The sequence below is a fragment of the Pongo pygmaeus genome, chromosome 5 (assembly GCF_028885625.2).
Source record: "Pongo pygmaeus isolate AG05252 chromosome 5, NHGRI_mPonPyg2-v2.0_pri, whole genome shotgun sequence".
NCBI lineage: Eukaryota > Metazoa > Chordata > Mammalia > Primates > Hominidae > Pongo > Pongo pygmaeus.
Genome location: NC_072378.2, coordinates 79,555,367 through 79,568,407, shown reverse-complemented (window position 1 = coordinate 79,568,407; position 13,041 = coordinate 79,555,367). Strand labels below are relative to the sequence as shown.

The window sequence follows — 13,041 nt, the reverse complement described above, 5'->3', positions numbered from 1 at the left end:
AGAAATACCATTTGATCCAGCAATCCCATTACTGGGTATATACCCAAAAGATTATAAATCATGCTACTATAAAGACACATACACATGTATGTTTACTGTGGCACTATTCACAATAGCAAAGACTTGGAACCAACCCAAATGTCCATCAGTGATAGACTGCATTAAGAAAATGTGGCACATATACACCATGGAGTATTATGCAGCCATAAAAAGGGTGAGTTCATGTCCTTTGCAGAGACATGGATGAAGCTGGAAACCATCATTTTGAGCAAACTATCACAAGGACAGAAAACCAAACACCACATTTTCTCACTCATAGGTAAGAACTGAACAATGAGATCACTTGGACACAGGGTGGGGATCATCACACAGTGGGGCGTGTCGGGGATTGGGGGGCTGGGGGAGGGATAGCATTAGGAGAAATACCTGATGTAAATGACGAGTTGATGGATGTGCAAACCAACATGGCACTTGTATACCTACGTATCAAACCTGCACGTTGTGCACATGTACCATAGAACTTAAAGTATAATATTAAAAAATAATAATAAAAATGAAAAAAAACAAAAACAAAACCCTTACCTGCCAGCCATCAGGGAGGTCAGGACTTAAGTGTGTGCCATCGGGGCCCCCCTGCTTGGTGCCTGCAAATAAACACCCTCCTTCTCCTACTAGGAAAAAAAAAAAAGTTAATTTTAGAACATGTGCATAACTTTTGTGCCACATAACTTAAAAATTTTGACAAAATGGAGAAGTTTCTATAAAACAGCAAAAACATCTCAAAATGAAATCAAAAGCTTGGTTTTTATATAGCTATTGAAGAAATTGAATCCATAATATCAGTAAAAATATTTCCAAAAGAAAAAAAAAAAAGCCTAAATAGTTCTACAGGTAAATCTTACCAACCTTGCAAAGAAGAGATGATTCTCATTTTACAAAACTCTCCTACAGAATACTTTTTGTAGAAATATTACTCAAATCATTCTATAAAACTAGTCTGAAAATCAGTATGTAAAAGAAAAATTACAGGCCAGTGTCATTCACAGAGACGCAAAAATTCCGAATATATTAGAAAAATGAATCCAGGAGTTTAGCAATTGCAAAAATATACTTACAAATTCTTCCTGTCCATGTAGGCACACTCCTTTACAATATGACTGTCACTTCTCCCATTAAGAGGTGAAGTCTGTCTGTCCAAGCTTTGAATCTGATATTGACTATCTGACTTGCTTTGGCCAATGAGACATTAGCAAATAAAAGGTTAGTAGATGTTTGGAATGTACTTGCACATTATGCTTGCCCTATCTTTATGCTACAAACCCTTCTGCCACCATAGGAACAACGAGTCAGGGTTAACCTCCTGGAGAGAAGGCTGTGGTAGACATGGAGATTTGTTGCCCAATTTCCCTTCAAAGAAGGTCTGGTTGTCCAGCTGTAGGAAATGTGGTCAGCAGTCTTCAGCTGTCAGTTCCTCAGGGTCCACCTCAGCAGCAGAGATCACACCCTTGTGAATGAGGTGTGTGTATAAAGACTGGCCATTTCAGCCTGACAATGGACATCGCACATGGGCAATGTTCACTCCAGAGCTCCCTACAAAATGTGCCAAGTCTTCGTGAAGCCTGCATCACAGTTCAACTTCTCCCTCTGCAACAATCCTTTCTCCTTTTCTTTAACAGGTATTGGTTCCTAATAAATATCTTGCACCTCAAATTCCATCCTAGAATCTGCTTCCAGAGAACCCTGTCTATACCAAGACCCTGATGATCCCAGTCATCTCAGTTATTCCTGCTGAAGTTCCACTCATGAGTGAGGCCATCCTGGATCAGCAGTCCAGCTGCACCAGCTCCAACATAAAAAACAACCAACTCAGATAATCCTGAAAAATAACAAATACCTGTTGTTTTAAAATACTAAGTTTTGAAGTGGTTCTTTACATAGTAAGAGCAAGCTGGTACATCAGCATATTAAAAAGATAATACAAAAGTTGGACTTACTCCAGAATTCACAAGAGTTGACATTAGAACAATCTATGCCATTCACTACCTTAACAATTTAAAAGAGGGAAGAATATATTATCCCAATAGATGAATTAAACTACGTGATAAAAATAATAACCTTCTATTACTTAGAAAAAACCTTTCAGTAAAATAGAAAGACACTTTCTTAACATGAATAAGGGTGTATTCCAAAAACCTCAAGCAAGAATCAATTGAATAGTGAAACACTAAAATCATCTCCTTTAAAATCAACAACTAGCACTATCACTATTTTCATTCAATATTAAAATATATTAGTGCATTCAAAAAAAGAAAGAAGAAAAAGGAACATGATTTAGTAATAAACAAGTAGAACCCCCCCTATGTCTGATGTGATGATCCTACATGTGATGACTATTTATATAGAAAACCCTGGAACCTTTAGGTTAATTAGGAAAATAAAAATCTTAGCAAGGTGGCTGGCTGTAAGTTCAATACACAAAAACCAATTACACTCCCTGATGACGTTAATTGCAAAAGTTAAATTATATTAAAAAACCAATTATGGTGCTATAAAAGAACAGAAAATTAAGAAAGGTAATTTTTAAAAGATACTATTTACAACAGCAACAGAGCTTTTGTAATAAAGCCAACAAAAGATGTGAAAGACCTGTATGAAAAAAAGTATAAAGTTTATTGAAAGATAAGAGAAGACCTAAATAAATTGAGAACTATATCATGTTCATTGATAGGCTCATATCATAAAATGGCAATTATCTCTAAATGACCTAAATGTTCTATGAAACTATAAATACAATCTCAGTATGATTTTTAAAATTATTTTATTTATTGTATTTTTTGTATTTGCCTCCTAGAGGCAGGAGCTCACTCTGTCACCCAGGCTGGAGTGCTGTGGCATAATCATAGCTCATTGCAGCCTCAAACTCCTTGACTCAACTGATCCTCCTGCCTCAGACTCCCAAGAAGGTAGGACTACAGATATGCTGCCCCACCACACCCAGCTAGTTATTTTCATTTTTTGCAAATAATGGATCTGATTATGTAGCCCATGTTGGTCTCAAACTCCTGGCCTCAAGGAATCTCCCTGCCTCAGCCTCTCAAATTGTTGGGATTACCAGCATGAGCCACCACCATGCCTGGCCTCAAGATGATTATTTTGTGTATGGAATTTAATGAACTGATAAAATTGATATGAATGCTCAAGGGGCCAAAAATAGCCGATACTCTCCTAAAAGTATATTCAACACATTAACTGATTCTGACTATAGGTAATTGTAATACAAAGAACACTTATAAAGAAATAAAAAAAGGTAATCCAAAAATAAATATGACATGAAACATATGAATACCAGAGAGTAAGGACCTGGCTTTTCAGTGATAGAAAGAAAGAAAAAAAAAAAAAAAAAGAATGGTCAATAAACATATGGCAAAATGCCCACCCTCATTACTAAACAAAAAATTAGACACTGCAAAAATACTATTTCATACCTATGAGATAGCAAAAACCTTTAAATTCTGACAATATTAAGTATAAAAGATGTTGTATGTAGACCAATGAGTTCTTAATACTGACAGTGGGAATATAAATTGGCATGAATTTTAGTTTTTCAAATTAGTGGGAAATTATGGAATCCAAACATTAATGAAGATGAGAACCCAGAGAGGTAAGCACAACTGAGCATTTGTCTTTAGAAGAAACATCTGTGAAACTGAGGTATAGGTTTGGCAACCTGGTAGAGTATGACAAACGACTCAAAATCCAGGAACTTCCTAAGGAGGAAAGACACACCTGACATTTGCTTTAAGCTGGAACCAGAAGGGCTGACCTCCCTGGACAAATGTTCTCTAGAAATAAACCAAGTGGATTTTAACCTGATTTTGTATCACCTGGTTCTGAGAACCTCAAGCTTTGAACTTGGAATATTCTAGCCCTAGGTAAGCCTCTGGGATCTGGTAGAAGCAAGCAAAAATCTTCTCTGCATTTGGAAATCCATCTTTGGAAGACTCCATTATAGGAAACCTCATATGCTTGCTTTTTTTCCCCCAAGTACCATGACTAGTACAAAGACAAAGATAATATTCCACACACAAAATAATCATAACATGATTATTTTGTGTGTGGAATTTAATGAACTGATAAAATTGATATGAAAACTCAAAGGGCAAAAAATAGCCAATGCTTTCCTAAAAATGTATTTTCAAAACATTAACTGATTCTGACTATAGGTTACTAATTTTAAAACAAACAAGACATTTTCATCAAGAACCCATTGAAGCAATAGACAAAATGATGCTTTTCCCCATAAGAGAATTTCTAACTCTAAACATGACAAGTATTAAAAAAAAATTGTTTATATGCACATTAAATTTCAAGATAATTTTTAAAAGAAAAAAATAAACAGTATTCTCAATGAACATATGTTGACAAATGCCTGACTTCCAGGTTGAATTTTTACCATGTTTTCTCTATGAGTGTGGTTTGCAGAATTCCTGTTTAAGCTTACTACTTACCTATTACACTACATTAACTTAAAACCAATAACCCTGAAAACTAATAACCACAGTTACAAATTTGGGAATGAAGAGAATGAGAAGAAATGCCACAAGTGGGAGAAAATATGTGCAAAAGACATCTGATAAAGGACTGTTATTCAAAATATACAAAACTCTTAAACCTTAATAAGAAAATGAACCAATTTAAAAATGGGCAAAAGAAGATATACAGATGCAAATGAGCATATAAAAATGAGATGCTCGACATCATGTCATTAGGGAAATGCAAATTAAAATGAGATACCCCTACCAACCCATTAGAATGCCCCATATCCAAAACACAGATATCAAATGCTGGAAAGGATATGGAGCCACAGGAACTCTGAAACGTTGCTGGTGAAAATGCAAAACACTACAACCACTTTGGAAGACAGTTTGGTGCTTTCTTACACAACTAAACACTCTTACATAGAATTTAGCAGTCAAATTCCTTGGTCCCAAAGGAGTATTTAGCCAAAAGAGCTAAAAAATTAGGTCCAGACAAAAACTTGCACATAGCAACTTTATTCACAATTCCCCAAATTTGGAAGCAACCACGGTATCTTTCAGCAGATAAAGAGATAAACTATGGAACATCCAGACAATAGAATATTAACTAGTGATAAAAAGAAATAGGCTAGCAAGCCATAAAAAGACATGTTACTAAGTGAAAGAAGCCAATCTGAAGAGGCTATAGACTGTATGATTCCACTTACATGACAGTCACATTCTGGAAAAGTAAAACTACAGAGATAGTAAAAAGATCAGTGGTTCCCAGGCATTAGGGTAGAGGGAAGGATGAAGGGACAAAGAACAGAGGACTTTCAAGACAATGAAACTATTCTGTATCATGTTACAATGGTAGATAAATGTCATTATATATTTGTCAAAACCTAAAGAAAATACAATACCAAGAGTGAACCCCAATATAAACTATGGACTTTGGGTGATAATATGTTAAGGTAGGTTTACAGACTGTGATAAATGTACCACTGTGGTGTGGAATGTTGATATGGTGGATGCTGATAGCAAGGGAAGTTATACATGTGTGGGCGTGGGGTGGGGAGAGGATACATGGGAACTCTGTACATTCTGGTCAATTTTGCTGTGAACTTAAAACTGCTATAAAAAATAAAATCTCTTAAAATCTTTAAAAATTGAGAAAAGGATGCTATGTGAGGATACTTTAAGCTATCAGATTCAGTCAAGAGACTCTGGGGCCACATTTACAATTATCCGTTACCTAGCAAGTCATAGAGTGAGGGCATGCCCTATACAGCTTACAACACAGAATCCAGCATGATATTCTAAATATCAAAAACAACAGACGTCATGAAGAATATCTGAAAGAGCCAAGTTCAGTCCTAAAATTATAGACTGTTATCGGTGCCAGAAATAATTAGGAAGTCTATTTTGGAATTCAAACCCTTCAGGATTTGTTTTTCAAAGTTCATTTACTAAGGTCTAGTCTCACATCTTCCCTAATCTACTTTTAACTAATTAAGAATTCTGCTGTCATGCCAACAATACATTTGCTTAAAGAAAACCACCTTACAACTTTGAAATGTTAGTGTCATTTTATGCCACAAAACTTTATTTACAAAGTTTTTTAGAATATATTTGCTATCCACCCACTATTCCAAGAGTGAAATGATGTCAAGTAGATTACACAAGAGCATAAAACAGAGAAAACGAGTCTACAATATATACAGTGCCACAAGTGGTTGCTATTTTTACAGTTTTCTTTTAAAGATAATCTACTGAATTTTTTTTGTTGATAACACTTCAGAGTGATGTTGTCTTCAAATGTAGATTTCCACAGGGATTCAAGAGTATAACAGTCCAATATATTTTATAGGTGGTATTTGACATTATGAGTAACTGCAAATCATTTTTTTTCCCTTTTTTTTTCAAAAGTCTTGGATGATGAATTATGACTTTCACCACCACTATAGTGTTCATATAAAGTCTGAAATTAAAAAACACAAATCTGTTTTGTAATTTTTTAGTTCAATGTACTGTCACATTAGTAGATGTATTTTGATGTATTCTAAATATAATACATTTATTTCTCTCTTGTTCTTACAGTTGGGAAATTATTTTATAAACTATTAGAGATAATAAAGAATTTTAAACACCAAGCTTGGCCTTAAGCATTACCTATCATGAGATATAACTCAATCTTTCTATGAAAGAAATACAACAGAGCTACTAATAAACATACATATGAGCCTTCAAGGCCTTCTTTATCTCTTTACTTTTTCTTAAATAAAGCCAGTCTTAGGTAAATTCCTATACAAAATATATTTATTAGGAAACTTTATATTCTCAGATGATAATAAGCTAATAAATAGAAGACATTACAAATTATATAAATATAATAATTAGATATATATTAAAATCCATGTATTTGAAAATGATTTAAGACTCAGCTAACATCTAACTTATGAAGATGGCAGACATCTTTGCCCTCAAGGAACATACAACTTCAGTTATAAAAATAATCCACCTCAACTACAGCTATAAGAGGCTTTGAACAATATATTAGTATAAATTTAAAACATGGAGATACAAAATACAGAGCAATTACAAAACAAATTTGGTCCACTTTTAATTACTAAATCCATTGATTTAGCCATTAGCATTTGAGAAAATTTAAGAAAACAAGTACCTCATATCATATAAATGCAAATATAGTGAATGTACAGTAAATTCCTTCAGAAATGTATTCAAGTTCTTGGCAACTTAGATGGACTTTATATATATCCAGAGAGCTACGAGTATTGATAGTTTAGGTTCCCATAATTTTATGATAATGTTGTAACTGAAATATATAATTAGTAACTGCTTGTTGGCTAAACAAGTTGGTCAATAAGCATTCACAGGGTTCTAGAAACAACTAGGTGTTTGAAAAATCATGGTATAGATATAAATGGACATTGGGAAGCTAAAAAGCTTGAGACTTATGCTTTGAGAATTGTGTTGACTGCTGTGTACAGCTTCAAAAAAGCCATTACATGTAATGTCTCTAAGGAAAAAACTGGCTAAAAGGAATGAATTCAAAAGCTGTGTTAATAATGGTGCTGAATTAAAAGACACATTATATTCCTATATTAAATGTATTCCAGTTGAGACCTGACAGCAATCTTTTGAATGCACCTTATGTGATGATCTACTTTGAACTGTACTGTATGCAGAAGAAGAATATAAATCAAGTAAATCCATATTTGTCAAAATGCACATGTTAAGTATCTCAATGTAGAAACATGTTTCATAACTGATCTGATGACTGGACCAACTTTTCTTCAGACTACCTGTTTCCTTAAATGTCGAATTCACTATATAAAACAGTAAAAACTAATGTAAAGAATAGACATACTTACTTTAGCAGCTTTCAAAATGGAGTTAGGAGAATTCAGACCAACAAGTTGGCCCAGAACATATTTCATTTCTTCAGTGGTTCCCTTGGCCATTTGGTTACCTATAAAATAAATCAATAATACACTAGCACCAATAAGAAAAATATAAGTCCATTGTAAATACACATTTTGTTTAAAAGCACAAGTGATATTCTTGTAATTTATCACTGATTATAACCCGTTATCTGGAATAAGTAAAAATAAATACCAGAAGCAAAGAAAAAAAAGTTTATTTACTTAACTATTTATAATAATGGAACTTCCTTAAGGAAAAAGGCAGGCTGACAAACGGTAGCCAATTTAGATTCTGTCTTTGTTATATTAATAAGTAACAGACTGTTTATACTACCAATCTAGCAATAAACAAATTTTTAAAGAAGTAGTACCTGGATGAGTTTGAATTTGAACATATGGATGAGCCAGGAGCTCAGGAATGGATATCCTCTGTTTTGGGTCCCTTTTTAAACAACACTATTAAAACAAAGATATTTTAAAAGAAAAACAAAGCAGGTTTTCATATATGATACTGATAAAGTATTTTTCCAGATTACATTATATTATAAAAGTTGCTTTTTAGATATCCCACTCAAGTATGACGACAAGATTATTTCTCCCAAGGCACTTCTGCAAAATCCCCAAGTATTTACAAGCTTTAAAACATCTTCAAAGTAAAAAAACTAATTCAGTTAGCAATTCTTTTGAATAGAACAGTTATATCTAAGCCAGTTACATAATTCCAATTATTTCAACTATTTCTTTTAAGTAAATAATTAGTTACATGAAATTAATATTACCTTTAACACATCTTGAAGATCTTTCTCTGGAATATCGGGAAATTCAATTTCATGATTAGGATCAATTATGGCATGCAATTTAGAAATCTGATTAATTATCTGCTGAAATGGTGTTTTCCCGTAAGTCATATAGTACAAAATACATCCTAAGGACCAAACATCACTTTTGGGGCTTATCTAAGAAAAAAACAAACAAACACACAAAAAAGTTGCCGTTATTTTCATATAAAATGAAAAAACATATATATTAAATATACATATTTAAAATCATAATTAAATCTCAATGAATGTGTACTACATTATGTTAACATGACAAAACATCGTTTTCTAGTTTTCATTTCAGTTGGTTATTCCATCAGAAGATATGAGCTTTACTTTAAATCTTTCTATAACCTCATAGTTAAAATATTGCAATTAAGACAAAATATTAAATTCTTCCCAACTTGTAAAAATATAAAACTAAAAAATGTAAGTTTTAAGTTTACTTGTTTTCCCAGAATTACTGGATTATAATAAATTTTTATATAAGTACAAAGTATGTATACAGTTTCAAAGGTTGCTTAAATTATGCAACCCTTCAGACAAGACCATTGGAAATAATAAATAAGCAATACAACTTTAAACCCAAGTGCATATACTATAGAACTATGCTGAGCTTGTGTCCAAAATCCTCAAGTATTTACAAGCTCTAAAACATCTTCAAAGTAAAAAACTAATTCAGTTAGCAATTCTTTTAAATAGAATAGTTATATCTAAGCCAATTACACAATTCCAATCATTTCAGCTATTTCAAGTAAATAATTAGTTATATGAAATTAATATTACCTTTAACATATCTTGAAGATGTGTTACTAACCGGTAATGCTATGTGTCTGTTTCCTCACCTCTGATATAGAAATTATAAAACTACATTGTCATGGGCATTAAATGATAAACCATAAATATGGTTAATCATAGAGAAAAGTTTCTGGTTATCATAAGTACTCAAGTTGTAAAGCAAATGAAGATAGAATTGATAAATGAAGTCAGGAACTGCTTATTTAAGAAGAACAAAACCACAGAAAGTCTAATAAAAACACAAGAAATTTAAGTTTTAGAAGAGTGGAGGCTAAACAAATATAAAAAGAATTTTATGAAAACATGGGGCAAAATTGTATGCCAGTTATTTGAAAAACACTTAAAAACCAGATTTTCTAAGGAGGAAAATATAATTTAGTAAATAAAAACACATTTATCAAGCAATGATTCTGAGCTGGATAAATGTACTAAATACTTTATTTATTCTTTCCCATTTAATCCTCAATTTATTTTACAATAGGCACTGTCTATAGGCACAATTTAGAGACAGGGAAACTACGCAAGTCACTTGGCCAAAGACAGTTGTCAATGAAGAGGCAGATCTATGGCTTGAATGAATCCAGGTCCCTGGGACAATGTGTGCTTGCACCCACTTGGTTACACTGATGTAGAGAAAGAAGGGTTAGCCTGGGAGCCCAAGGCATCACAGTAGGCAAAAGGAGCCCCGGACAAAGGGCACCCATGAGGCTAACACAAACTCATCGAGGTAGTGAGATAAAGTCAGTGGAAAAGTAGCCAGTGACGGGCCAGAAAACAATTACATTCTCCAGCTGTACTTGGAAATGTAGAATTCACAAACTAATAAGTGGTGAAAAATAATAAGAATTGGAAACGAAAAAAACCAGCAATGTCTCTGTAATGGCCTAAAAAGTTTTAGAACTTAAAGAAATTGTTATCTGGTAAGTTTATTCAGAAAATAGTGCATTCCCTACTGTTGCCAGATAATTGTGATGTAAATAATCTTTTCAGTACCTTTGATTTAGATTTCCCATTCTCTCTGGAGGAAGACATATCTTTGATTGCTTCTGGTGGCATATAATTAACTGTGCCAACCTATATGCCAAGTCAGAGAAAACACAAATCAATGAAAATATTTCATTCTGCTTTAGATTCTTAAAAATACAAATGCCAGATCCTTGGAAACCTGGGTAATTATAAATTTCAATGATATCCTTGCAAATTTCAAATAACTGCTGACAACGTTAAGATATATATATCAAATTTCTTCACAACTGCAGCAAAATGAGTTGTGTTCATAATCAGCAAAGTGACTCCTTTCAGAATGCTGTGCTTTTTCTATGAGTATACTGGGCAACTAGTAAAGTCTGCCCTAAAAACTCTCCAGGCTAAAATCCTATTAATGGCCATAAACTTTGAGGCCATTGAGGGACTTACCATTCGTTTCTTGTTGTAACACACTCAACTTTAAAAAAATATATTTTTTAAATAAGCCAACCAATATATAAACAAAAATACCATCTAGCTTTGTCTCACAGTAGTCCTCTGAGTTTCTACAGTAGGATATGCCAACCTTACAGTGAACTCATTTTCTTCTAAAATAAAAGGTTTGCTTTAAACACAGAATATATCTACTTTAGGGCCTTGACATGGAAGATACTGTCAAGCTGATTTACAACTCATTGATCTGCCATACTTTTGATACAAAGAGACATGACTGTCAAAAAGGGCATGTTGTCCATCATTCCTCCTAACAAAGTCTATTTTACTCCTGGGATTAAGGTGGACTCACATCAAAAATCTGTAAACATGGAACATATCATCTTGGCTCCAAGCAAGAATATCTTTTAGATATACTTTGGTGCCATTGCTTTAGTTTTTATAGAACAACTTCATTAAGTTTGCTGTTGCAATATCTATTATAAAAATGTTGCTTATAATACTTATGGCATTTACAATATGAAGGCCCACTTAAGAATTTTTTTTCCGATTTCAGTGACAGGAAAAGGTCTGCTTCTCTAGAAGAATAAAAATAATCTTACCTCATAGACAATGAAAAACATATAACTGCAACTCCCTCTTTGCTACAAGGAAACTCTGAGCCAAATTTTCAGGTCAATTTTTGATCATGACCAAGTGATTTCCAAGGAAGGTATTACTGTTTCTCTACTTCAGTTATAGGAAAACCATTCACAATTGCTGGAGATATTACTATTTGATCTTGACTTTCTATTCTAAATTATAATGATCATGGTTTATATTTTTAAATCTATTCTTATTAAAAGACTTCAAATCCCTTGAAGAATGAGGTGATTAAAAATATAACACCCATTTGCAATATAATACTTCACAGGTAAAAGAATTGAACTCTACTGTGAGAGAACCAACATTAAAGTCTTACCTGAGAATCTTTAACAATACTTGTTGTATCTGGTTGCATTTGGTTTGCAATCCCAAAATCAATTAGCTTTAGCATTCCATCAACTATCAGAAAGTTAGCTGGTTTAAGATCACTGTGAACAATGCCTTTAAAATAAAAATCCACTGTAATATTAAACAATGCAAAACATTCTAAGGACCAAGTCTACAGGTCAAGCTGTATTTATTCCTTCAATTAGTGAATCCAATTCAATAATTTTTTTTTATATATTCTGCAAACATTTACATAGCACTTGTTATGTGCCAGGCACTGTTCTAAGTTCATTGTTTATACAGTACTGCATTATTTAATCTTCACAACAATGCTGAAGTATTATCATCATCCCCACTATAAGGCAAGGAAGCTAAGGCAATGAGAGTTTAAGTAACTTGTACAAGGTCACACAGCCTAAGTGACAGTTAGAGTTGAAGCCAGACAGTCTGGCTTCAGAATCTATCCTCTTAACCACTGTGATTCACTGCCCACTAGAGAGCATCATAAATTATACTGCCAGACAGTAAGACCCTAATGCTCCTGACATCTCCACCCCTATAGCCCTGATCTTGATCACTGGTGAATTATCTTTTAACTTATATATAGAGAGAGATATAAGGAGGAGATAAATTACAATTAACTAGGATAACAGTTATTAAGAACAAAAAAGTATATAGGATAAGGTAAAGGCAAAGAAAAACCCTAAAAAGAACCAAGGACAAGTAAAAACCAACCCAGAAGGTAGGCCTAACAGTAAAAAACAAACAAACAAAAAAACCAACTTCTCACACAGGGCATACAATACAAAATGATTAGGAGAATGAGTAAAGTAAACATCTCATATTTTTAGGATGCCTGAACCCCAAAGTCTTAGATCTGCTATAATCCAAGTATTTGGAGATAAGGATGACAGACTACGTTAATACTGAGAAAAATACATTTTGTATTACAGATGTGGGAACTTGAGTTCATGTCCTATATCCTTTGGGTTAACAGTGTTTTAAGAAATGGTTTTATTCCTTTATCTTTAAATAAACTTCTAATTATTTAGTTCATCTCGTTAAAGATAC

The 13,041-nt window shown here is 33.2% G+C and overlaps 1 protein-coding gene across 3 annotated transcripts in view; it reads right to left on the bottom strand.

Moving 5' to 3' along the window:
• Positions 1 to 5,038: 5,038 nt before the first annotated feature.
• Positions 5,039 to 13,041, bottom strand: part of TTK (TTK protein kinase) — a 39,663-nt gene continuing 31,660 nt past the window's right edge. For all 3 annotated transcript variants that reach the window (XM_054490932.2, XM_054490934.2, XM_054490931.2), the window contains exons 17-22: positions 11,960 to 12,084; positions 10,573 to 10,653; positions 8,743 to 8,919; positions 8,335 to 8,419; positions 7,913 to 8,010; positions 5,039 to 6,498 (exon numbers count right to left, since the gene is read on the bottom strand). In XM_054490932.2, the coding sequence (XP_054346907.1) occupies positions 6,418 to 6,498; positions 7,913 to 8,010; positions 8,335 to 8,419; positions 8,743 to 8,919; positions 10,573 to 10,653; positions 11,960 to 12,084 (647 nt within the window). In that variant the 3' untranslated portion in view covers positions 5,039 to 6,417. The remainder of the gene's footprint in view (positions 6,499 to 7,912; positions 8,011 to 8,334; positions 8,420 to 8,742; positions 8,920 to 10,572; positions 10,654 to 11,959; positions 12,085 to 13,041) is intronic.